We start from the raw sequence: 27,579 nt of genomic DNA, 5'->3' as shown, positions 1-27,579 counted from the left end.
AGTTGCAGAGCGACAGACACAGACTGACATGACACCTGATGAGGATGATTTTGAGGTGCAGAACAGAGCTAACCAGACCGGGCAAAATACTGATGTGAGTCCAGGACGGGGCCAGGTCCCAGTAATTGTGCCTGAGGTGAACAGCCCAACACAGATAAGTGAGATTAATCATAAGCCTACAAGATACCCTTCTAGAGAGAGGAAGAAGCCAGGTTATTTAAGTGAATATGTGTTTGGCGAGGAGAGTGATGATCAGGTGCTGACTAACATAGATTATTGTTACAGATTAAGGTGCAATGTTCCCTTAACATTCAGGGAAGCTGTAACTTCATCTAACTCAAAGGAGTGGGTTGATGCGATGGACGAAGAAATTCAATCGCTGAGAGAAAATGACACATTTACCTTAACCAACTTGCCTGAGGGTAAGAAAGCAGTGGGATGTAGATGGGTGTATGCAATCAAGAACAATGTTGCTGGATCTGACAAATACAAGGCACGATATGTAGCCAAAGGATACAGCCAAAAGATGGGTGTGGACTATGAGGAGACTTTTTCTCCTACTGCTAATCTGACCAGTATCAGAGTGTTGATGCAAAAAGCCGCATTTTACATCAGATGGATGTCAAAACTGCCTGTCTGCATGCACCAATAGATTGCGAGATTTACATGGAACAACCAGAGGGTTATGATGTAATGTCTAGCACAAATGAAAAGTTGGTGTATAAACTAGAAAAGTTATTATATGGTCTAAAACGATCAGGCAGACATTGGAACAAGACACTACATGAGTATCTGAGAGAAAATGATTTTCTGCAAAATCCAGCTGATCATTGTGTTTACACAAGGGAAACAGAAAATGAGAAAGTGGTCATGATAATATGGGTTGATGACTTGATCATTGCTGCCAGTGATGAAAATGCACTGAAGGTTGTGAAGTTATCCAGAGTTACCCAGAGAAGTTATCCAGAGTTACCCAGAGAAGTTATCCAGCGAGTTACCACCGAGAGAAACGTCGCAATGTACCGCGTGTCCGGTGAGAGTCAGCGTGCTATGCTAGCACCATGAGCAGACGGGTTACCCAGTCAAGCAGCCGTTGGTCACGGCTAGTTTTTGACAGAGATGAAAAGAACTATGAACTGTGGGAGACCAAACTATTGAGCCATCTTCGTTTGCAAGGGCTAAAGGACACTATTTTAAAGGAGCCCACCACTGAAGATGAGGAAGAAGACGATCAAGAGAAAAATGACGAGGCATTTGCGGAGCTAATCCAGTTTCTGGATGACAAAAGTTTGTTGCTGGTAATGCGGGAAGCAGCGGACAACGGGCGGGAAGCACTAAAGATCCTGAGAGACTATTATGCAAGCAAAGGTAAGCCTCGTGTAATTAGCCTGTACACAGAACTGACTTCACTTCAGAAGTCGAGCAGCGAGAGTGTGACTGAATATGTTATACGAGCAGAGACTGCCATCACAGCATCGAGAAACGCTGGTGAGACATTAAGTGACGGGCTGTTAGTAGCGATGATTTTGAAGGGACTTTCAGAATCATTCAAACCGTTTGCTATTCATGTCATGCAAAGAGAGGTGGCAGTGCCTTTTGCCGAATTCAAAACTAAACTACGGAGCTACGAGGACACTGAGAAGATGCGTACAACAGCATCTGATGATAATGTCATGAAGGCGCGAGTGCAGCCGAGTATGAGGCCCGCAGTGGCAAGTTCGAGTGTCCAAGGAGCTGAGAATGCAGACATCATATGCTTCAGATGTGGCCTGAGAGGACACAAAGCCAGAGCATGTACACGCAAGCAGTGGTGTAGTCAGTGTAAAAGCACCACACATCGGGACGCAACCTGCAGTCAGAAACAGCGGCGAGGCGACGCAGGAAAAGTTTCTGAAAAGGAGAGCAGCACAGAGTATGCATTCCGGATGAGTGACGAGGACGCCGAGATCCAGCCAGGCCGTGGTGTCGAGGCGAGAGGTCTGATGGTGGATACGGGGGGCTACTTCGCATATCATCACAGATATTGCAAGGTTCAAGAAATTTGACGACAAGTTCCAGGCCGAGACACACTGCGTGGAGCTGGCTGATGGTACAAGGTGCACCGGAGTAGCAGAGCGCAGAGGAGACGCGGAGGTTTGCTTGATCGACAGCAGAGGGCAACGCCACAACACAACGCTGAGACAGGCGCTGTACATTCCCTCATACCCGCTGGACATCTTTTCTGTAAAAGCAGCTACTGCAAGCGGAGCGACCGTAATCTTCAAGCAAGGGAAAGACGTCCTACAACACAGAGACGGTGCACAATTCCACATTCATGAGTATAACAGACTATTCTATCTACACATAGTAAATGGTGAATGTGATGACCAATGTAACGGGTGTTATGACATGCAGACATGGCATGAGATCCTAGGGCACTGTAATTATGATGATATTCAGAGATTACAGAATGTTGTTAATGGTATGACAATTAAGGGTAAAACAGACAAACCTGATGTACAATGTGAAGTGTGCACACAGGGAAAGTTTATCCAAACTAGGAACAGGGAGCCTGATGTACGAGCCAAGGCAGCTCTAGAGTTGGTACACACAGATCTAGCGGGACCAATAGACCCAGAGTCCAGAGACGGGTATAGGTTTGCGTTATCATTCACTGATGACTATTCCAGTGCAGTATTTGTGTATTTTCTAAAACAGAAGAGTGACACAGTGCAAGCAACAGACGTTTCTTGCTGATACTACCCCATACGGAAAGATTAAATGTATCAGGTCTGACAATGGTGCAGAATTCACAGGAAGGAATTACCAGGCACTTCTCAGCAGAAATGGGATCAGACATGAGACTTCAGCACCATACTCGCCACACCAGAATGGTACTGCTGAGCGAAATTGGCGCACCCTGTTTGACATGGCTAGGTAGGTGCTAATAGAGAGCAAGTTGTCAAAGGAGTTATGAACCTATGCAGTGCAGACAGCAGCTGTAGTGAGGAACAGATGCTTTAACAATCGCACAAAACAGACACCTTACTTAATGCTGACAGGCAGACGGCCTAACATTTCCAGGATGCAAAAGTTTGGGTCAGTGTGTTATGCCTATAAACAGGACAAGAGAAAACTAGACTCAAGGTGTGAGAAGGGAATCTTTGTCGGTTACGACAAGAATAGCCCGGCCTACTTGGTCTACTATCCTGACAGTGGGAAAGTTCAAAAGCACAGACTGTTGAAGTTTGTGACCAAAACAGTTGCAGAGCGACAGACACAGACTGACATGACACCTGATGAGGATGATTTTGAGGTGCAGAACAGAGCTAACCAGACCGGGCAAAATACTGATGTGAGTCCAGGACGGGGCCAGGTCCCAGTAATTGTGCCTGAGGTGAACAGCCCAACACAGATAAGTGAGATTAATCATAAGCCTACAAGATACCCTTCTAGAGAGAGGAAGAAGCCAGGTTATTTAAGTGAATATGTGTTTGGCGAGGAGAGTGATGATCAGGTGCTGACTAACATAGATTATTGTTACAGATTAAGGTGCAATGTTCCCTTAACATTCAGGGAAGCTGTAACTTCATCTAACTCAAAGGAGTGGGTTGATGCGATGGACGAAGAAATTCAATCGCTGAGAGAAAATGACACATTTACCTTAACCAACTTGCCTGAGGGTAAGAAAGCAGTGGGATGTAGATGGGTGTATGCAATCAAGAACAATGTTGCTGGATCTGACAAATACAAGGCACGATATGTAGCCAAAGGATACAGCCAAAAGATGGGTGTGGACTATGAGGAGACTTTTTCTCCTACTGCTAACCTGACCAGTATCAGAGTGTTGATGCAAAAAGCCGCATTTTACATCAGATGGATGTCAAAACTGCCTGTCTGCATGCACCAATAGATTGCGAGATTTACATGGAACAACCAGAGTGTTATGATGTAATGTCTAGCACAAATGAAAAGTTGGTGTATAAACTAGAAAAGTTATTATATGGTCTAAAACGATCAGGCAGAAATTGGAACAAGACACTGAGTATCTGAGAGAAAATGATTTTCTGCAAAATCCAGCTGATCATTGTGTTTACACAAGGGAAACAGAAAATGAGAAAGTGGTCATGATAATATGGGTTGATGACTTGATCATTGCTGCCAGTGATGAAAATGCACAGAAGGTTGTGAAGTTATCCAGAGTTATCCAGAAAAGTTATCCAGAGAAGTTATCCAGAGAAGTTACCCAGAGAAAATACCCAGAGAAGTTATCCAGCGAGTTACCACCGAGAGAAACGTCGCAATGTACCGCGTGTCCGGTGAGAGTCAGCGTGCTATGCTAGCACCATGAGCAGACGGGTTACCCAGTCAAGCAGCCGTTAGTCACGGCTAGTTTTTGACAGAGATGAAAAGAACTATGAACTGTGGGAGACCAAACTATTGAGCCATCTTCGTTTGCAAGGGCTAAAGGACACTATTTTAAAGGAGCCCACCACCGAAGATGAGGAAGAAGACGATCAAGAGAAAAATGACGAGGCATTTGCGGAGCTAATCCAGTTTCTGGATGACAAAAGTTTGTTGCTGGTAATGCGGGAAGCAGCGGACAACGGGCGGGAAGCACTAAAGATCCTGAGAGACTATTATGCAAGCAAAGGTAAGCCTCGTGTAATTAGCCTGTACACAGAACTGACTTCACTTCAGAAGTCGAGCAGCGAGAGTGTGACTGAATATGTTATACGAGCAGAGACTGCCATCACAGCATCGAGAAACGCTGGTGAGACATTAAGTGACGGGCTGTTAGTAGCGATGATTTTGAAGGGACTTTCAGAATCATTCAAACCGTTTGCTATTCATGTCATGCAAAGGGATGTGGCAGTGCCTTTTGCCGAATTCAAAACTAAACTACGGAGCTACGAGGACACTGAGAAGATGCGTACAACAGCATCTGATGATAATGTCATGAAGGCGCGAGTGCAGCCGAGTATGAGGCCCGCAGTGGCAAGTTCAAGTGTCCAAGGAGCTGAGAATTTAGACATCATATGCTTCAGATGTGGCCTGAGAGGACACAAAGCCAGAGCATGTACACGCAAGCAGTGGTGTAGTCAGTGTAAAAGCACCACACATCGGGACGCAACCTGCAGTCAGAAACAGCGGCGAGGCGACGCAGGAAAAGTTTCTGAAAAGGAGAGCAGCACAGAGTATGCATTCCGGATGAGTGACGAGGACGCAGAGATCGAGCCAGGCCGTGGTGTCGAGGCGAGAGGTCTGATGGTGGATACGGGGGGCTACTTCGCATATCATCACAGATATTGCAAGGTTCAAGAAATTTGACGACAAGTTCCAGGCCGAGACACACTGCGTGGAGCTGGCTGATGGTACAAGGTGCACCGGAGTAGCAGAGCGCAGAGGAGACGCAGAGGTTTGCTTGATAGACAGCAGAGGGCAACGCCACAACACAACGCTGAGACAGGCGCTGTACATCCCCTCATACCCGCTGGACATCTTTTCTGTAAAAGCAGCTACTGCCAGTGGAGCGACCGTAATCTTCAAGCAAGGGAAAGACGTCCTACAACACAGAGACGGTGCACAATTCCACATTCATGAGTATAACAGACTATTCTATTTACACATAGTAAATGGTGAATGTGATGACCAATGTAACGGGTGTTATGACATGCAGACATGGCATGAGATCCTAGGGCACTGTAATTATTATGAATATATTTAGAGATTACAGAATGTTGTTAATGGTATGACAATTAAGGGTAAAACAGACAAACCTGATGTACAATGTGAAGTGTGCACACAGGGAAAGTTTATCCAAACTAGGAACAGGGAGCCTGATGTACGAGCCAAAGCAGCTCTAGAGTTGGTACACACAGATCTAGCGGGACCAATAGACCCAGAGTCCAGAGACGGGTATAGGTTCGCGTTATCATTCACTGATGACTATCCCAGTGCAGTATTTGTGTATTTTCTAAAACAGAAGAGTGACACAGTGCAAGCAACAGACGTTTCTTGCTGATACTACCCCATACGGAAAGATTAAATGTATCAGGTCTGACAATGGTGCAGAATTCACAGGAAGGAATTACCAGGCACTTCTCAGCAGAAATGGGATCAGACATGAGACTTCAGCACCATACTCGCCACACCAGAATGGTACTGCTGAGCGAAATTGGCGCACCCTGTTTGACATGGCTAGGTGTATGCTAATAGAGAGCGAGTTGTCAAAGGAGTTATGGACCTATGCAGTGCAGACAGCAGCTGTAGTGAGGAACAGATGCTTTAACAATCGCACAAAACAGACACCTTACTTAATGCCGACAGGCAGACGGCCTAACATTTCCAGGATGCAAAAGTTTGGGTCAGTGTGTAATGCCTATAAACAGGACAAGAGAAAACTAGACTCAAGGTGTGAGAAGGGAATCTTTGTCGGTTACGACAAGAATAGCCCGGCCTACTTGGTCTACTATCCTGACAGTGGGAAAGTTCAAAAGCACAGACTGTTGAAGTTTGTGACCAAAACAGTTGCAGAGCGACAGACACAGACTGACATGACACCTGATGAGGATGATTTTTAGGCGCAGAACAGAGCTAACCAGACCGGGCAAAATACTGATGTGAGTCCAGGACGGGGCCAGGTTCCAGTAATTGTACCTGAGGTGAACAGCCCAACACAGATAAGTGAGACTAATCATAAGCCTACAAGATACCCTTCTAGAGAGAGGAAGAAGCCAGGTTATTTAAGTGAATATGTGTTTGGCGAGGAGAGTGATGATCAGGTGCTGACTAACATAGATTATTGTTACAGATTAATGTGCAATGTTCCCTTAACATTCAGGGAAGCTGTAACTTCATCTAACTCAAAGGAGTGGGTTGATGCGATGGACGAAGAAATTCAATCGCTGAGAGAAAATGACACATTTACCTTAACCAACTTGCCTGAGGGTAAGAAAGCAGTGGGATGTAGATGGGTGTATGCAATCAAGAACAATGTTGATGGATCTGACAAATACAAGGCACGATATGTAGCCAAAGGATACAGCCAAAAGATGGGTGTGGACTATGAGGAGACTTTTTCTCCTACTGCTAACCTGACCAGTATCAGAGTGTTGATGCAAAAAGCCGCATTTTACATCAGATGGATGTCAAAACTGCCTGTCTACATGCACCAATAGATTGCGAGATTTACATGGAACAACCAGATGATGTAATGTCTAGCACAAATGAAAAGTTGGTGTATAAACTAGAAAAGTTATTATATGGTCTAAAACGATCAGGCAGAAATTGGAACAAGACACTACATGAGTATCTGAGAGAAAATGATTTTCTGCAAAACCCAGCTGATCATTGTGTTTACACAAGGGAAACAGAAAATGAGAAAGTGGTCATGATAATATGGGTTGATGACTTGATCATTGCTGCCAGTGATGAAAATGCACTGAAGGTTGTGAAGGAGATGCTCGCAGCTAAATTCAAGATGAAAGACTTGGGTAAACTGAAATATTTTCTTGGTCGATCGATTTTGACCAAAGTGATAAATGTGTGAAAATGTCACAGAAGAGATATGTGGAGAAAATACTCGAAAGGTTTGACATGCAAGACTGTAAACCTAGAGCAACACCTTGTGAACAGAAGTTGAATTTCACTGATGATGCAGAAATGATGAGTGATGTCCACAGAGGTGAGACTCGGAACATGCTGCATGGTGCTGGTGGATATACCGTCACTGTGAGGACTACGTGACGTGAATGACAGAATCAGGAGGGAACGAGTGTTCAGAGTCCTCTTCACCTACAAACACCTCCATCTCTGTGTCAGAAAAACTCCTTTTCTCTGTCTTCCTCTCGGGAGTCGCCGTGATTCACCGTAAAGATCCACTGATCAACAGGCTCATTCACATGCAGAAACATTCATGAGGTGCTTTGCATTGACCATTTATGGTTGAATGTGGGCGTGTAGTGGGCGGAATATGAGGCGGATTCACGTGCGCACATTTCCAGGTGGAGTGTGATTTATAAAGGGAACATTGCTTGCAGGTGTGCGTACGCACGGTTTATAAGTCTGATTTTCTTTTGCCGTACGCCATTTCCGGCTTTTGTGCGCACGTACATTTTTAGTATGGATCCTACGCGCTGTTTTATAAATGAGACCCCAGGTCTTTCCCTTCATCATCAGCCCTTAAATCAACAGACATTGTGGTGAAAGGGCAACTATAAAGATTTGAGTTGTAAACTTTAATTTGATTTTATTTAATACAGAAAACAGTGTATCTATGTAGTCAAATCTCTGACAAATCTCTGTTTGTTTTTGGTTAATTGTTACCACTTTACAACATAGTTTGTAATTTAATAAAACACATGTGACCGAACAGAGAGGTTCACTGAGCAGCAGCTGCCTCTGTAAAGAAAGTCTGACAGTGATTTCTGTGTCGGCTTGGGTTTTCCTCCCCATCCGTCTCTCTGCAGGGACGTCCGTCTGCAGATCCTGGAACACTGTCGCTGGTCGGTCATTCAGAAGTATCAGGCCGTCACGAAGGGTCTGACCGTCGATGACCTCATGACTTTCGTCACCGGGCTGAAGTCGGAGCTGTACGCCGAGGGGCTGGTGCAGGGAAACTTCACCAGCACGGTGAGACACACTGACGTCTGTGATGTAGAAAAACAAACAGAAACGTACAGCTGAAGAGCAATACAAACACTACAAACAGTCAGTTCCCCTAAATTACAAAAAATAATTCCACTGTAGTTTCGTTTTTTCTGTTTATGTTTCTCTGAAAATACTGGAGGTGAATAGAATTTAGTTTGTGTTTGTGCTGCTCAAAACTTTGATCGATAACATTTAAGATAAGGTAGAACTTTATTTATCCTGAGGGAAATTGTTGTGCAGCAGTTGCAGTACAAAGTGTGAAAAGAGTGCAGATATGCAATATCAATAAACAGATATCCAAAAGCCACAAATCCCCAAATTATAAACAAGGTTAACAGTAAGGATCAGAAGTTGCTCACTTCTCAAACCTGCTTCTTGGTGAGTTGAATATAGATATGTATGAGAAGTGGCATATACCTATTGTATGTATTGTAGCTATTGTATGTACAATATCAAAGCTGAAGTACACATATATGGTTAATTCAAAATGTTCAATAAGTATGTCTGTGATATTGCACATTATGTCCCCTAATTCAATAAGTTGTAATGATTTAAAGAGTAACTTCACCATGCCAACTACTAGTGACAACTAGCGGGCTGCAGCTAACGATTATTTTTTTTATTATTGATTAATTCTTTGGTCAATAAAACATCCGAAAACTGAGAAATATCAAGACAATGTCATTAAACTTCTTGTTTTTGTCTTAAAACCCGACGATAATTAAGTTTGCTTTCAGTTTAGTGAGAGACAAAAGAAAAGCAGCAGAGGCTGGAATCGGAGCAAGTTGACATTTCATTTTTGAAAAATGACTTCATGATATAAAGAGTTGCCGATTGTTTTCATTTGCAGCTCTAGTGACAACATCCCTCTTCCTCAGCCTGCACAGCAGCGATGTACACAGTGTGCGCAGAGTTATCATCCTGCAACACAGCTGGGTTTGAGGCTCAACAGATTCATACCTTTCAACCCATATGCTCATTATCCTTCCAAAATCCAATCAAATCTAATTTAAAAATGAAATCAATTTATCTTTCATTACTTTGGATAATTGACAGAACCTTTTTAGTTCAGATTATTTCTTAGAAAGTGGTAGAAAGTAGTTCCGGACTAACTGGGTTTATTTTAAGATTTTGTTTTCTTAAATCTCATTTTTTAAAACCAACTCCTCTCTCACACACAGATGTTTGTTCCCCATTAAAATGTCCTGTTGAGGTAACCAGTTTGAAAAGTTGTAATCTAACGCACTTTGTGTCCCTCAACAGGAGTCCAAAGAGTTTCTGCAGTATTACATTGAGTGAGTATCCTGCTTCATTTCTTTATTGCACTCTCAACGTTTCTGGTGTTGGATGTTTAATTCAAAAGTCAAATCTTCTGATCAAATTCACACTCTTAAGACTGAAAGCTTCACATTTAACTTTTTAAAGAAGATACTTAAAGGGACTATTTGTAACTTTCAGAAATGCTTGTTAACAGCGACACCTGTGGCCGTGAAGTCAACGAAAGTCAGAGTCGGGCTCGCGCTTGCTCGCTCTAAATATACCTGAACGAGCATCGCTCAAAACAGTGAGGCGACACACGTCACCTAAAACCACAATATCACTCTATATTTCACCGGCTTAGCAGTAATGTTAGCTGACCAGACGAAGGTCTCTCCATGAATCACTCCTGGCTTTTCCTGCTCTGCCTCCGTGTCTCCCTACGGAGAGGGAGACACGGAGGCTGAGCAGGAAAAGCGGGTCGGTGCCGGGGCTCCGCAGCGAGTAACTTGTCGTCTCCGCCCACAGCCGGAGAGAGCAGGGAGACACCGGCACCCGGTCGGTAACGAGACGGTAACGTGTCTCGCTGCGGAGCCCCGTCACTTCACAAGACACGGAAAGCCTCTGTTGGTCTGGAGGAGCTGCAGCAGTTATTTCTGCACAAACGTCCACTGTATTCTCAGAGCTAAACTAACTCTTCTGCAGTGTGGAATGAACGCACGTTCACGTCTAGAGGTGGAGCGAGTCAGCGAGAACGCACGCGCTGTCTGAGTGAAGGCAGGCAGGCAGCAGAGCAGAGGCTCCGGCAACACGCGAGCATGTGTCCCGACCCGGTACATTTATACGCTTAAAAAGTTACAAAAAGCCCCTTTAAATGTTGACCATTTTCTAAATTGCAGTGTTAACACCTTTTTCAAAGGGGGGAGTTTTTTTTCACACGCTAGTATATTTTTTCTAACTGTTGTTTTTGTCATGAATCTTTACACACAATGTGAATATTATGCGTCGGAAAAAACGATTTAATTTTTTTACGGAACAAGGTTGATTTTTTGGAGCTTTCGCACCTCAAATAAAGGCATCAACCAATCACGCTGTGCAGAACGGGTTGAGTTGCATTTATATTTATATGAACTTGGAGGCTCCGTAGTCCGAACCAAGACGGCAAACTTTATTCCTTCTTTCAACTTTAACAAAGGCAGCGCAGACCAGATCCACTCCTTCCGTTCTTACCTTTCACAATAGGTTTCTAAAGGTTTTACATCTTGGAGGTGAAGAACACTGAAATGAGTATTTATTATTTACCAGAAAACAAATAGAAACATTTGTTGCATTGATGTAAGATGGATCAAAACCATCACTACCCAGTCCGTCTATATATTTTAAATTAGCTGAACTTTTGTCTGAGCTACAGAGGAATCGTTCAGCCAGTTTGAAGACTCGTCCTGCAGTACACAGCCCAGCTGTGTTCCGGTCCAGACTGGTGTGTAAATGTGATGTTATTAGTTTGTCTGTGTCTCTGCAGGAAGCTGCAGTTCCAGCCTCTGTCGGCAGAGGTCCCCGTGTTGTTCCGGGTGGTGGAGCTGCCTCAGAAACAGCTTCTCTGTAAAGTCAAATCTCTCAACAAAGGAGACGCCAACTCTGAGGTCACCGTCTACTACCAGGTAGGAAAAAACCATCACACTTTCACCCTCGCAGATTCACATTTACTCGCCATCTATGATGCTTTTAAAGGTTCCGTTTACTAAATTAAAATCCTGTTTTTTCCACATACCCCTTGTTCACTCTGGTCATGCAGATTGTTTCAGTTTTAAATGTCAAGATTTCAAGATATCAGCATTCTGCCTCAACAGCAATACAATGTTAGTGTGTTGAAAATTTCAACAACAGCATCTCTTTTCAGAAACCTAGTCCCTGTTACTCTGAATACGCTACAGAATCAGGGGTCTCATTTATAAAACAGTGCTAGGATCCATACTAAAAATGTACGTGCGCACAAAAGCCGAAAATGGCGTACGGCAAAAAAAAAATCTGACTTATAAACCGTGCGTACGCACACCTGCAAGCAATGTTCCCTTTATAAATCACACTCCACCTGGAAATGTGCGCACGTGAATCCGCCTCATATTCCGCCCACTACACGCCCACTTTCAACCATAAATGGTCAATGCAAAGCACCTCATGAATGTTTCTGCATGTGAATGAGCCTGTTTGATCTTTACGGTGAATCACGGCGACTCCCGAGAGGAAGACAGAGAAAAGGAGTTTTTCTGACACAGAGATGGAGGTGTTTGTAGGTGAAGAGGACTCTGAACACTCGTTCCCTCCTGATTCTGTCATTCACGTCACGTAGTCCTCACAGTGACGGTATATCCACCAGCACCATGCAGCATGTTCCGAGTCTCACCGCTGTGTTTATATTTTTACAGCAATCAAACTGATCCATTCACTTAAAATGATCAAGACAATCAGTAATATCCCCCACCTGTATATAATTAGAAAAAGGAAGTTTGACAGGTGTACACTATTTATATTTATTTATTTAAGTTGTTATGGCGAACTTGTCCTGCATTATGATTAGGACTGATAATGATAATGAGGATATGGAGAGTAACGATTGTGTGACAGCTGTCACTGGCTTTATTTCCACACTTTGTTAATTTACACTCTCCATACTGGTGAAGATGTGCTGGGTGGAGGTGACTGGTGAAGATGTGCTGGGTGGAGGTGACTGGAGGAGGCAGAGTGGCGCACCGCGGTGGCGCACTGGAGACAGTCTGATAGTTGCATCGGATAGCCGTTTTCATTTTGTCTATTTATACTGTATCTGTCCCTAACTAATAAACCATAAATAAATTAATAAGTCATGTCATCACTGCAGCGATTTTACACAACAACTTTATGAAAACTAATATGGTACTTAGTGATATCTGCACACTATTAGAAGATCTTATTAAAACTATTGGCGCTCTGCTCTGCCATTCTTTAATGCTAATTGATATAATCTTGGATTTCTACAACCGATGTTTTGATTAAAATTAGGTTGTAGCACGTTGTCTTCCTTACCATGGTTAGAAAGAGCCGTCGTTTGTGTTTTAACAATGTTTCACTTATGAGTTATTGATCCGGGAAGTTTGAATCTGTGAATATCTTTCCAACTTTACCAAACAAAGTTAGCAAAAGCTTCTGCTAACACTGTTCAAATGTTTTTTTTTTCCACATACTATACTATGACTTTTTTTATATATACTATACTATGACTTTTAATTTTTTTGACATACTAAACTATGGCTTTTTTCGATGTACTATACTATGACTTTTTTTATTTTTTTCAACATGCTATACTATGATTTTTTTTTTTTATTATTTCGACATACTATACTATGACTCTTTTCAACCTACTATAATATGACTTTTACATTTTTTTTTTTACATATACTATGACTTCTTTTATTTTTCAACATACTATACTATGACTTTTTATAATTTTTTGACATACTACATGATGAATTCTTTATTTTTTCAACATATTATACAATGATTTTTTTTGACATACTATACTATGACTTTTTTCTTTTTTATACATACTGTACTATGACTTTTTCGACATACTTTACTATGAGTTTTTTTTTGACATTCTATACTATGACCTTTTTTGACATACTATCACTTTTGGGGAGCTGTCATGTCGTCCATCTTTATATACAGCCTATGGTCCCGACCCAGTCGTTGGGAATGACTGTTTAATTTCACTATACTCAAATAGATAATACACTAGTAAGAGAAAGCATGTTCAAATCAAAGGTTTTATTCTTAGCAGCAGTTTTTCCGTTCATTTAAAATTTACATCAGACTTTTGTTTTTTTGATTTACAAAAATGTTGAGATGTTTTCGCTCTTCTCCTGACTGATTTCGGCAAGAGTTTGATTGACAGATGGTTCATCCAATCACCTGCCAAGTATGTTTTGAAAGTGTCTGTTTGCGATGACGGCTTCTCAAATGGTTCTGTGTAACAAATCATCTGGCGGGTCAGATTATGCCTAAGTACCCTCACAGTTTACAATTACATGGTTGAGGTCTTGAAAAGTAACCACAATACTGTAAATCAGTCACTCCCTGACTGGTAATGAAGACGGGAACAAATGGTTTGAGCATGCATGCTGTCAGAGATTTTATTTCTAGCATACAAATTCAAATGATACATGAAAAGGAGTCAGGTGACAGTCTGATTAAACAGATAATTTAGTAATGCGCTCTCTCTTATGATAAGTGCTGATGTTTTCCTTTTATCGGGACATCATGGTAAATCTTTGGTCGGCTACTCCTGTAATGAAATAGACATATATATTTAGTACATTCAGATGCGTTGGCACAAATGAGGCATGGTAAATTCTTTCTATAATGAATTAGTGCTATTGTTTAACCCTCACTTCCATGAATCCAGGCATGTCCTGTATGATCACCGCCTTGTCGCTCTCCTGGTGTCTCCTCCTCCTCCTCAAGGCATTCCCTACGATGAGCACCGTAACCACCAACATGGCTGCTGCCACAGACCCTGCTACAGCTATGACCAGCGTGAGGTTATTAGCTCCCTGCGGAGCACCTTGGTCTGCTGCCTTCATCAGACTGGGGTCAGCGTGGACTGCAGAGTAGGGTAGGGGCTGAGGTACCAGCAGATTGGATATATCTGAGGACAAGTAGACAACAACCGTGACCTTTCAGAGACGGGATGATCCTAAATATACAGTATAAAGTATGACTTCCACACCTTCCAGGCTGAAGAGGAAGAAGGCATCGTCTCCTTTGATGAAGTTTCTGCTCTTTAGTCTGCTGTGGGTGAGGAAGCTACTGGTTCCTAAGCCTGGGCCTCGATAGTAATAGCTGCCATCAGACGCAGTCACTTTAGAGCCCACCTTCCTGGGATCGTCCCAGTAGTACTCAGTGCCTGGGACAAACAGGTGAACTGTCATTCTCTGTTTGACGAACAAAGCAACAATTCATTGTATAAAGAACAGAATGAGTGGCTGCACTACTACGAGTTATCCACCCTTCTCTTACCGTCAGAGGACTTCTTGTCGGGGTCAGTGGTGACCATTCGGTGCATGTTCATTTGCTGTCTGATGTCAGACTGCTGATCCATTAGGGCCATAGTTGCCTGCTGCCACGGACACGGCCACTTGAGTCTGTGGTCGTTGGGGCCTGAGGTCAGGTAGAAGTAGGTGGCCATGTATCCTGGACGGTCGCTTATTCCGTTTAGGTACACACTGACCTAGAGATCACAGAGCAGTATGAAGTAACGTTGAAATACTGTGCCAGCATATGATGGTAACATATGTCAATTGACCATTCACTTAACGCCTCCTCAGAACAGCATTTCTCCATATTTAGCTTATAGCAACCACAACTACGCACAACAGGTGTGTCAAGCTTTGGATTTCATCAAGATTGAGAGAATCAAATATTTAAAGAGGACCTATTATGCTTTTGTGCTTTTTCCCTTTCCTTTAGTGTGTTATATAGTTTTTTTGTCCATGTAAAAGGTCTGCAAAGTTACAAAGCCCAAAGCCCACGCCAAAGGGAGTTCCTCTCTCCCACAGAAACACTGCTCCTGAACTGCCTGAAATGCCTTGCTTGAAGTCCCGCCTTTTCTTTTGTAACGTGGTGATGTCACCAAGTAACACATTTTGCCTAGCGGCTAGTTTGGCACAGCGTCAAATAAAGCTAGTTGGAGCGGAGTCCGAAAAGTTAGGTTTGATTGAGCAATCTTGTCAAGTGATAAGAGGTGCACAGTCAGTATGAGAAAAATAACGCGATTTTGAACATTAAAGCATGTAAACACGTTCTAGTAGAAACCTAAAATACCAATATGCACCTGAAAATAAGCATAATAGATCCTCTTTAAACGGAATTTACCTGGAAGGAGTAACCTGCTGGAGACAGAAAGCGAGGGCTGTAGAGTTTCTTTCCTACTGGTGTGATGGCCAGCAGGCGGGTGATGTTGCGGATGTGCCAGATGTGCTGAGCATTTGTGGATGACAGGTTAATGTCGTCCAGAGAGAGACCTCCCTTCGATGGGTTCTTTCCCCTCACGCCCTCAAAAACCAAACGGGCCTTCTTTGTCACATTCAGATTGATGTTGTGCAGTTCCCAGGAGCCCATGACGCCTCCTGTAAAGAGAACAGATAGAATAGACATTAATATTACACTATGAATCACTAATTTATTACTATGGTTACTATGGTGGTAGGTGAAATATTTGAGTTTTTGATTCGATTTCAGCTTCTTTCAAATTATTCTGGTTACACAACATGTTAATTATAACTATACTATATATCATACAATATGTATTATTTCATGTGTTACCTGAAATACTCTTGAAGAGCTTCAGTTTACCGCCGAGGTTGGCCTCGTCATACTCTCGTACCCAGATATTGAGGACATCATCATCTGCCCCGGTGTTATAGAGGAAGAACTGCAGACACTGGGCTCCAGGTTTGGGGTAAAGCCAACGACTCTCCAGGAATGCGTTTTCACCGGGTTTAGTGGAGGCTGTGCTGAAGTGCATGAAGTAGCCTGTTCCTGAGGGCAGGAGGAGACAACAGTGGGTAATGTATGACCTCATATTACATTTTATGGTACCATATTCAAGACCCTTCTACATCATTTTCAATTAAGTATGCTTAAAGGTGCTTAATATGAGATTGGGATCAATCCGCACGGCTCTCAACATGGCGATGGCTGAGCTGGCGACTAGCAGTTAAAGGTGCTAATAGTGAAAACAACAGAAACAGAGCTAACAGTGTTAACCTGGGAGGGAACCGTAGATTGAGTGCTACGCTTCCGTGGCGATGCCGTCGGCCGGGACGGCGTTATCAGCTGTAACCGCCGTATGAGACCAGTGCAGAGCAGCGGCTGTGAGCTAGCAAGTGGTGCACGCTTACATGCACTAAAAGCATGTGCGGCCGGCCCGGCTTTGTCAACAAAGCACAGAAAAACTCAGATTACAACACACACAGAGGGAGAGCAAATTCATTCTCTGTTCAGGTAGAAATTACTCAACTAGGCCTATATCTTTACATATATTACATATGTTTATTACACGGCTTTGTTGAATACTCAATTCTGATTGGTCAATCACTGCGTTCTACAGTCTGTTATTTATAGCAGGATAATTTACAGCAAGCAGGTCATTGTTGTGAAATAAACCACCCCTCTGCATCACCCTGGCGTGACGCCGGGGCCACACAGCGCGCATCATGCTCGCGTGACGGCAACGTCGGGTGTTGTTTTTTATTTCGGCGTCCATGTTAACAGGTTAGAGTGGACACACTGCCCGCATGAGACGCACGTCAGACGCACGTCAGACGTGCGTCTATTTTATAGAATAGAAGGCTCGCCTATTTTTCACGCTTGCCGCTTACCTCTCGGCTGCGTCTCCCAGCAGCAACAGACAGTGAAGGTGATCTATTGACAGTATATGAGCAAGATTACTACAGTTTCCATGTCTAGACATCTGTAGAATATGTCACTGACCATCAATATTTTACACTTCCTATCTAGATCTCAAAATAAAAGTCCTCTAGCGTTTTTAGTGCACAGAATCATTCATTCATTAACACAATGCTTTTATTCTGAAATACTCTAAATAAAGCAGTTGTCTGCTTGCAGGTTTCCATCAAGTTAATATAGTACAGGCTTTTAATTATGTAAACACTGTAGTAGTCATAGCAGAAACCCTACATATGCTATACATATAATAGACTGGGTTAATAGGTTATAAGAACATCAGGTGATAGTTGGCAGTATTTTTCCGATGCGCTCTCTCTCTCTCTCTCTCTCTCTCTCTCTCTCTCTCTCTCTCTCTCTCTCTCTCTCTCTCAACAAACACCACGTAACTTTATTGTTCTTTCTTTTAGAGGTGTTATTTAATTTTTTTAAAGATATTTAATAATAATTTTCGTTTTCTAAAGGTTAACAAATAACGAAACTGTTTATTTTGCTTTGTTTTATAATAATAAAAAAAAACCACTTTACTTATATTTATCATTCTGAAATACTTCAGGTGTTTTTCTCCATCAAGGCGCAGTTCAGCAACAAGGTGGTGAAAAGCTCCAAGTTGCCTGAGATGTCGGAACATCAGCATTTATAATGTAAATTGCTGTCCCGCCCCAGATGTAAATTAAGTCGTTTTCGATAAAAGCCGCAACCTGGAATGCTGTAAAACAGGAACCCGAAACCCCCTGGAAATGTTGTTTAAAACTGTGCCAGTCAAAGTGAAGAGGGATTGCTGTAGGCTCTCTCTTACTACTAATGTATTTATTTATTTTTTTGTATTAATATATAGCCCACAGAAATCCCTCTTCACTGTCAATGAAGAGGGATTTATATATATATATATATATATATATATATATAGTCCATAGAAATCCCTCCTCATTGTCAGTGAAGAGGGATTTATATATATATAAATCCCTCTTCACTGACAGAAAAGAGGGATTTATATGGGCTATATATTAATATTTATGTATGAATTTATTTGCTTGTTTTTAATAATATTTACAAATTACCACACAGTTCTTACCCTTTTTTGTCTTAAATAAATATGAATCACATTTATTATGAAGTTAAAGGCCATTAAAAGGCAAACTCTATGTAGAAAGAAAGGGCTGTCAGCAACAGCAAAAACACAGCTGACAGGTAGCTCCGGGACGCTCCTGAGACGTGGGTAACTCGCGTCTAGTGTGAACACCCTAGGTGGGCATGACGCGGCCACGACGTGACGCTGCCGTCACGCGAGCATGATGCGCGCTGTGTGGCCCCGGCGTCAGGGTTTATTCCACAACAATGACCTGTACATTATCCCTTACATAATATGTATACTGTATTAATGCTCTGGATATCATATAGAGAACTTTAAAATCTCCTCCAGGTCGTACTGCCTGGACTTAGAGCACATTTCCTGAACAGTTTTTCTACCCTCAGCAGAGACATCCATGACACTGTACTGCAATTTTGAATCCCAGAATTATGTTTCAGCTTTTTATAACAACTAATGAAAGAAACACACTCTAAATTGTAGCTAATAAATCACTAATAAATAGGTATTTATCTGTGTTTTTACTACCAGCCTGTACTTTGTACAGGTTATGTTATAAATCACTCGAGACACCTTTGTTTTTAAAATGTCTTCGGAAACTAACACCAAGGCCAGCTATATATGAGGCTATAAGATGATACAGTGATTAGCTTTCTTTAATAATTGCTCACTGGATAACAGCACAGATGTGTATGTGTAAAATATTAGATTACTTTATCTGCATTTTCCAGTGTGTCATAAATAAATAAAAATGTTCAAACCCAAGATGCCAAATTGGGACTGCAGTCAGTCAGTAGATATAAAAATGAAAGTCCTGGACTTTGAACATAACATGAACCATAACATGTCTTTGTTTTCAATGACAGTCACCTTTGCATTGTCCCATGTTGGAGAAGTCAGTCTGAGGTCCTCCACTCACAGAACTACGTTGTTCCCACTTTGCGTTGCCAGGACCCTGAATCATCCCACAGATGTTCTCCAACTCAAAGTCACAGCTGTCCACAAAGTTAGAAGACGTGGCTGTGGAGAGAAAACAGTAACAATGTCATCAAGATACTTCAGTACAGTGAGTTGAGACTTTTATCTCGTTTGACTGGAACGTTTTTTACCATTCCTGTCATAATCCTGGAATGCTAATAAACTGTATTTTTGCATAGATAATATATAGATACATCGCCACTTCTATACATTCTAACAGAATGTAAGAAACCAGGCAACCGTAGCCTAAATAACGAGAGCCAAGTCATATTCCACTTAAATTTGTTGAAATGATTTTAAGTAAAGTACAGTAAAGTTATACCAGTTTACAAAAGTGTTTCCAAGCTGAAAATGGTCGAGCACTTCAAATTAACAGCATCGCGACAACCGATGATCAAATCTACTGTAAATACAGATTTTAAGAATATTCTATTAGACCTAATAATCTCCTTGTGTTGTTTCTAGACTGTCCCCGTTTGATCAGGTGCCATGACTGAAGGTAAAATAGGCTCTAGGGTTTTATCAAGTATTTTAGCCAAAATTGATATTCACAAGAGAAATAGGTCTATAAAAGGCAGTAGTGGATGCCAGACTATGAATGTACATTCTCATTAGCGCACCAGTCGCAACAATTATTTGATGGAAACTTCTTATGTAAGAGTTTTTAATCAGGACACCTTTGGTCAAATATGTTATCACATATCCAGCTTTTATTTGCCCTCCATGAGAGGAGTGATAAAAGGAACAAGATATCGATATGACCCAGTGCTCGATCAGTCAGCTTGATAACTGAGGGGTGATATTGCAGGTTGAGAGCAGGAAGTTAACCTGGATGCAGAAGAAAACATAGAACTGTGTACTGATCTGAAGCCTGAAAACATTCGGCATTAATGAAGCTACGGCTGCATGATAAGTAATTTGTGGCATCCCCCGGTATTATTAAGGGCTGATAAATTATAGATTATTGCCCAAGATTATCAATATACACTCACCGGCCACTTTATTAGGCACACCTGTTCAATTGCTTGTTAACACAAATAGCTAATTAGCCAATCACATGGCAGTAACTCAATGCATTTAGGCATCTAGAGGTGGTGAAGACGACTTGCTGAAGTTCAAACCGAGCATCAGAATGGGGAAGAAAGGGGATTTAAGTGACTTTGAACGTGGCATGGTTGTTGGTGCCAGACGGGCTGGTCTGAGTATTTCAAAAACTGCTGATCTACTGGGATTTTCACGCACAACCATCTCTAGGGTTTACAGAGAATGGTCCGAACAAGAGAACATATCCAGTGAGCGGCAGTTGTGTGGACGGAAATGCCTTGTTGATGTCAGAGGTCAGAGGAGAATGGGCAGAGTGGTTCGAGATGATAGAAAGGCAACAGTAACTCAAATAACCACTCGTTACAACCAAGGTATGCAGAATACCATCTCTGAATGCACAACACATCGAACCTTGAAGCAGATGGGCTACAGCAGCAGAAGACAACCCGGTACTAGCACCGGCCACTTTATTAGGTACACCTTGTACCTAATAAAGTGGCCGGTGAGCATCATCTTCTGCTAGATAAACTCTGACCTTTCCTGTAAATCTGCTAGGTTATTATGGGACAAAAATCATTCCTATTTTATGAGGTGATTTAGTTTGTTGACTGTTCAAACACTCAAAGTGCAGGTTTTATGTCTCATTTATTGTTTGCTGGGCAGAATGACCGCTTGAGATTACTCACTGCAGTTGTAGAGACGGTTGAGCTTGGCGAGGTCACTGGCGCTGAACCCCATCCTCTGACCGATCACATCCATGAAGACAGGGATCTTGGTGACGATGGTGGGATCGGAGCCGATGTTGAAGGACGTCTTGCTGTAGTGCATTACAGAGCCATAGTCATAGGGAACGCCCAGAGCGCTGGACACTGTGTCGTCGTATTTTCTGAAGTTGTGCTCTTTACCTGAGGAAGGCATAAAAAGACTATCAGGAAGAATACGGCCCTTTGTTTTTGAAAGTGGATTCGGATAGTATGAGGAGAAATAATAGTTTCTGTACAGTTTGTCGCTTATTTAAAAAAAGTTTTGAACGACAATTCAAGGTGTTACAAATCAATGTTACCAGGTTCAATGCGATCCCACATGATGTCGACGTAATCATCGCGGTCAGCTCTGGACTGCTCGTGCCAGAAGCCCAGAGCGTGCAGGAACTCATGCTCAACGGTTCCTAGACCATCACAGCCTCTACCAATGGACAGCCGCTGCTTCCCGACACGCCGGTTGCCTACAGACGAGGAGCACCTATGGAGAGAGCGAGATGCACTTTTCACTAAATGGTCTTTTAAGCCCCGGAGAGAAGGCCGGCCTTCAGACGATGACATGTACGTCTGTAGCTCTCCCGGCTTTAGCACAGAACCAGCCTTAGTATCAGAAGATTGGCATTTGTGCATAAACCTAAACTAATAGCACATTATACTGGAAATAATACTGCACTTTCATTGGGGTAAATGATCAGCGGTCTCCTGGATGAAAGCCCTGTGTTTGCTTTTTCACTGAAAATAGCTAAAGTTGTGTGCCGTGAAACCAAAACAATAAGCTGAAAGGTGCTAAAAGGTTCTGTAGAGCTGAGGGGAACTGCAGAGTCGAGTGATAACTCTCTGTGGGTTTGTCACTACAAGCGACCTCATTCACATTAAATGTAGTCATAAACGTTTGTTAAGGACGCAGTGTTTTGTCTTGTGGCTTCATGTGCCAGGACATATTCAACCAGCAGGCACGTAATAAGCACTGAAGAAATGCAGCGCTCACCCACTCCCTTTATACACAGAGATGTAGTTCTTCTCTCCTTTCCATGGTGTGAAGTCAATGCAGGTCTTCAGTCTGTACTGGTCAAATGCCTTCAGGATCACTCCCTTTGCATTCATTTCTACACGTTACATAGTGTAAGACAAAGAAACACATAAAAAAGCATCTCAATGTGGTGCATATCCATATTAATACGTTAGGTACTGTGAATGTGAGTTTCTTACCCAGACTGTCCTCTAGGTAGTAGGGAATGGTTGTTGGCCAGCGGTACTTGTCTCCGATGATGGAGTTTCTGCTGAATGTCTGATGGGAATGAACGAAAACAACAAGTATACAATTAGAAATGGATAAAGGAGAAACAGAGCAAAGACTTGAACAGATTTATTGAGGTTGTAAGTTGATACAACTGAAACCTTCTGTTTTTAAATTGTAAGCTTTCCTTGATTGTCATGCAAATTCAATGTCCTTCAAGACAATGATGGTATTCCGTCATATTAGAAGACGTCACCACCTGTAAGCTTTTATATCTATTAAACTGGTTTTACATCTCTACATAGGTATTATTTAAATTCATGTTGGTGAGCAGATATCATTGTACAGTTACATCTGTTAAGAAAATTAAGTCTTATGACTATCGTCACATTAATACTGTTCATATCGCACAGCTTTAGTTGCTGCACTTAATGCTTAATGGGACATTTTGAGCACTCACTAAGAATTTTGCACATATATAAATATAAGATATAGATATAAATTAGATATATATTAGAGAAATAATTAACACGCAAATGATAATTTAATTTGAGGAAACATCAGTTTTGTGTATGTTTTTTAATATTTTTGTGTATGTGTGTGTATGTGTATATATGTATATATATATATATATATATATATATATATATATTTTGACGTTCTATACTATTATTTTTTTTAACTTTTAACTAGGGCTGTCAATCGATTAAAATATTTAATTGTGATAATAGCATGATTGTCCATAGTTAATCACGATTAATCTGTTCAAAATGTACCTTAAAGGGAGATTTGTCAAGTATTTAATACTCTTATCAACATGGGAGTGGGCAAATATGCTACTTTATGCAAATATATGTATATATTTATTATTGGAAATCAATTAACAACAAAAAACAATGACAAATATTCTCCAGAAACCCTCACAGGTTCTGCATTTAGCATAAATAATATGCTCAAATCATAACATGGCAAACTGCAGCCCAACAGGCAACAACAGCTGTCAGTGTGTCAGTGTGTTGACTTGACTATGACTTGCCCCAAACTGCATGTGATTATCATAAAGTGGGCATGTCTGTAAAGGGGAGACTCGTGGGTACCCATAGAACCCATTTTCATTCACATATCTTGAGGTCAGAGGTCAAGGGATCCCTTTGAAAATGGCCATGCCAGTTTTTCCTCGCCAATATTTTGCGTAAGTTTGGAGCATTATTTAACCTCATTTGCGACAAGCTAGTATGACATGGTTGGTACCAATGGTACATTATATTTATATCGAATAAACGGAGCCGGTAGGTAGGTTTCATTGTTGACTAGGGAAGTAAAAATGTAATGTATGTGTGTGCAAAAAATCTTTTTCTGTGCTCAAAATGTCCCATCATGTCCAGAATTTTGACACAAATATAATGGCATAATCAAATAAGCCCGAATATGCAGATTACTGAAGCAGCTTACTTCATCCTCTTCGATATCTCCCTCCAGCAGGTCCAGTCCAGCCGCTGAAAAAGGAAAATTGTATTGGTTGATGAAAAAGATATAAGATATAGACATATTATCCAACAAAGCAAAACAAAAACATTGTGTTCACAAACCTTCATTGATGTCTAAGATGTCCCAGTCATGGCCTTCGTCAACATCGGTTTCTGTAGATATAGAATCAATAACATGCTGCTCAAAAATGGGATTATGATCTTAGTAACATAATTATTATTGTACTGGTATTAGCATTGAGCCCTGCCCCAGAACCTAAACGTGTTAACTGTAAAACATTTCACATATATTTTAAAGCTTATTTATTCTTACATTTAAATTTTGCCTCCTGACTATTTTCAGATTTGAAATGGACTTCCAACTTGTTCTGAGTGAGAGTCCCCACAGATTTATTTCAGGTATTCAATTTGCTGACACCTCAGTACACTAAAATATGTTCAAGTGAGAAGTAGTTCTAATTTCCTACTTCTCACTTGATCATATTTTACTAAGAAGTAGAAAGTAGTACACTAAAATATCTCAAAGTGAGAAGTAGGAAGTTCTCATTTCCTATTTCTCACTAAAATATGTTCAAGTGAGAAGTAGGAAATTAGAACTTTCTCTGTTGAGCTGAATGTACAGTATATGAAGTGTACAGGATGGCAAGGTATTTTAAATCGTCTCACTTTGTCTTGAGTGTAATCTAACCCCAACCTAAATCTTGTACTTTTTTGTTTTTGTCTACCTTTTCACAGTAGTTAACATGCAAAACATCATAATATGTGACTCACCCGTATCACCTGTTAGCTTAGCAGCAGCCTAGAAATTACATTAGAAAATACATTAATCAATCAATAGAGGAAAATTGATGACATGATTTACTAAAGAATGAAGTGACATTCTGGGTAGCAACTCAACTTTGTGCCAAACAATGTTATTGTTTGGCACTGGAGATATACAATATGTTAATATTTCACAAAAATGTAAAGGCTTCCACTTACTAGTCCCAGGCCAAAGAACAGTATGATCCACCTGAGTGCCATGGCTCCAGCTGCAGACACACACTCACTCACTGTGTCGGTTCAACCTGCCTCAGTCCTGCTGTGTTTGAGGAAATGTTGCTGCTTCTGTTTTTATACAGAGGTAGAAAAGACTACAGTGCACGCAACATCCACATGATCTGGTTTTTATGATTCGGGTTGAAGGAGATTAAAAGGTTGTTGAATTAATTATTAATTTAATAGTCATGATTAGCTTATCTAAGTATTGTGGTCACACTAATAAACATACACTGGTTGAAGATGGTTTGCAAAAGTTCAAACATAAAGACACACAACAAACTAATTTTAATAATAACTTTATTAATAAAGTAAATAATGTTAATTTAATGTAACTCTAAAATACTGTACCATACCATACCACACTGTGAGTTTTGAATTACTTTTTTAGACACACTATACTATGACTTATTTGTGACTTTTTTAGATATATTATACTATGGCCTTTTTTATGAATTTTAGTCATACTATGACCTTTATACATACTATACTATGAGTTTTTTGAATGATTTTTTTTACTACTGACTTTTTTGACATATGCCTACTATAGGCTACTATGGCTTTTTATGACATACTAGACTATGACTTTTTTCAACAAACTATACTATGACTTTTTTAATGATTTTGTTTGACCTACTACAGACGTAGGCAAAATCGTTGGTACCCTTCCGTTAAAGAAAGAAAAACCAACAATGGTCACTGAAATAACTTGAAACTGACAAAAGTAATAATAAATAAAAATTCACTGAAAATTAACTAATGAAAATCAGATATTGTTTTTGAATTATGGTTCAGCAGAATCATTTAAAAAAACAAACTCATGAAACTGGCCTAGACAAAAATGATGGTAACATTAACTTAATATTTTGTTGCACAACCTTTTGAGGCAATCACTGCAATCAAGTGATTTCTGTAACTCTCAATGAGACTTCTGCACCTGTCGACAGGTATGTTGGCCCACTCCTCGTGAGCAAACTGCTCCAGCTGTCTCAGGTTTGAAGGGTGCCTTCTCCAGACTGCATGTTTCAGCTCCTTCCACAGATGTTCAATAGGATTTAGATCAGGGCTCATAGAAGGCCACTTCAGAATAGTCCAATGTTTTGTTCTTAGCCATTCTTGGGTGTTTTTAGCTGTGTTTTGGGTCATTATCCTGTTTGAGGACCCATGACCTGCAACTGAGACCAAGCTTTCTGACACTGGGACGCACATTTCGCTCCAGAATGCCTTGATAGTCTTGAGATTTCATTGCACCCTGCACAGATTCAAGACACCCTGTGCCAGATGCAACAAAGCAGCCCCAGAACATAACCGAGCCTCCTCCATGTTTCACATTAGGTACAGTGTTCTTTTCTTTGGATGCTTCATTTTTGCGTCTGTGAACATAGAGCTGATGTGACTTGCCAAAAAGCTCCAGTTTTGTCTCATCTGTCCAAAGGACATTCTCCCAGAAGCTTTGTGGCTTGTCAATATGCATTTTGGAAAATTCCAGTCTCGCTTTTTTATGATTTGGTGTCCTCCTGGGTCGTCTTCCATTAAGTCCACTTTGGCTCAAACAGTGACGGATGGTGCGATCTGACACTGATGTAACTTGACCTTGGAGTTCACCTCTAATCTCTTTGGAAGTTGTTCTGGGCTCTTTGGTTACCATTCGTATTATCCGTCTCTTCAATATGTCATCAATTTTCCTCTTGCGGCCACGTCCAGGGAGGTAGGCTACAGTCCCATGGACCTTAAACTTCTGAATAATATGTGCAGCTGTAGTCACAGGAACATCAAGCTGCTTGGAGATGGTCTTATAGCCTTTACCTTTAACATGAAGGTCTATAATGTTCTTTCTGATCTCCTGAGACAACTCTCTCCTTAGCTTTCTGTGGTCCATGTTCAGTGTGGTACACACCATGATGCCAAACAGCACAGTGACTACTTTTCACCCTTTAAATAGGCAGACTGACTGATTACAAGTTTGAAGATACCTGTGATGCTATTTACAGGACACACCTTAGTTTAACATGTCCCTATGGTCACATTATTTTACATCTTTTCTAGGGGTACCATCATTTTTTGTCCAGGTCAGTTTCATTAGTTTGTTTTTTAAAATGATTCTGTTGAACCACAATTCAAAAACAATGTCTGATTTTCATTAGTTCATTTTCAGTAAATTTTTATTTATTATTACTTTTGTCAGTTTCAAGTTATTTCAGTGACCATTGTGGGTTTTTCTCTCTTTAACGGAAGGGTACCAACAACTTTGCCTACGTCTGTATACTATGATGTTGTTGTACTATGCTGCTTCTTTTTTTCGACCCACTATAAGTGTTTGAGCCATTCACATGGTGGCCACCGAGTGGCGCTGTGGTGAGTCTATTAAGTGATTACTCATTATAAACAGGTGCGGTGCACAGCAAGGTCTTTACTGGGAGTCAGGATATGATGCTGCTGTTTTACCTTGAGAGATGTACTTTTGTTATAATTAGATTGACGTTGAAATGTTGAATTAATTGCAGGTATTTGGTGATGACAAAGGACAAAGAGCGACTGGAAGAACGCCATCTA

At 41.2% G+C, this 27,579-nt stretch overlaps 3 protein-coding genes across 4 annotated transcripts in view; 2 read left to right on the top strand and 1 right to left on the bottom strand.

The window, feature by feature from the left end:
* uhmk1 (U2AF homology motif (UHM) kinase 1) overlaps positions 1–27,579 on the top strand; it is a 123,973-nt gene that overhangs the window by 33,479 nt on the left and 62,915 nt on the right. The window lies entirely within an intron of this gene.
* LOC141768625 (nardilysin-like) lies at positions 8,317–11,775 on the top strand. The gene is made up of 3 exons (XM_074637019.1): positions 8,317–8,613; positions 9,895–9,926; positions 11,411–11,775. The coding sequence occupies exons 1-3, from the start codon at positions 8,542–8,544 to the stop codon at positions 11,631–11,633; spliced, it is 327 nt and encodes a 108-aa protein (XP_074493120.1). The 5' UTR covers positions 8,317–8,541; the 3' UTR covers positions 11,634–11,775.
* LOC141768273 (meprin A subunit beta-like) lies at positions 14,032–25,123 on the bottom strand. 2 transcript variants are annotated; one of them, XM_074636401.1, is made up of 15 exons: positions 24,970–25,123; positions 24,760–24,787; positions 24,091–24,141; positions 23,954–23,997; positions 22,474–22,552; positions 22,253–22,370; positions 21,567–21,745; positions 21,190–21,408; positions 19,352–19,501; positions 16,249–16,464; positions 15,799–16,052; positions 14,944–15,154; positions 14,654–14,830; positions 14,316–14,572; positions 14,032–14,209 (listed from the first exon to the last, which is right to left on the bottom strand). In XM_074636401.1, the coding sequence occupies exons 1-15, from the start codon at positions 25,009–25,011 to the stop codon at positions 14,204–14,206; spliced, it is 2,031 nt and encodes a 676-aa protein (XP_074492502.1). In that variant the 5' UTR covers positions 25,012–25,123; the 3' UTR covers positions 14,032–14,203. The 2 variants fall into 2 exon arrangements, with proteins under 2 accessions (XP_074492502.1, XP_074492504.1); XM_074636403.1 differs by lacking the exon at positions 16,249–16,464 and having other exon boundaries at positions 24,970–25,120.

Source organism: Sebastes fasciatus, chromosome 5 (assembly GCF_043250625.1).
Source record: "Sebastes fasciatus isolate fSebFas1 chromosome 5, fSebFas1.pri, whole genome shotgun sequence".
In the NCBI taxonomy this organism is placed as follows: Eukaryota; Metazoa; Chordata; class Actinopteri; order Perciformes; family Sebastidae; genus Sebastes; species Sebastes fasciatus.
This window is presented reverse-complemented; position numbering and strand designations above follow the sequence as displayed.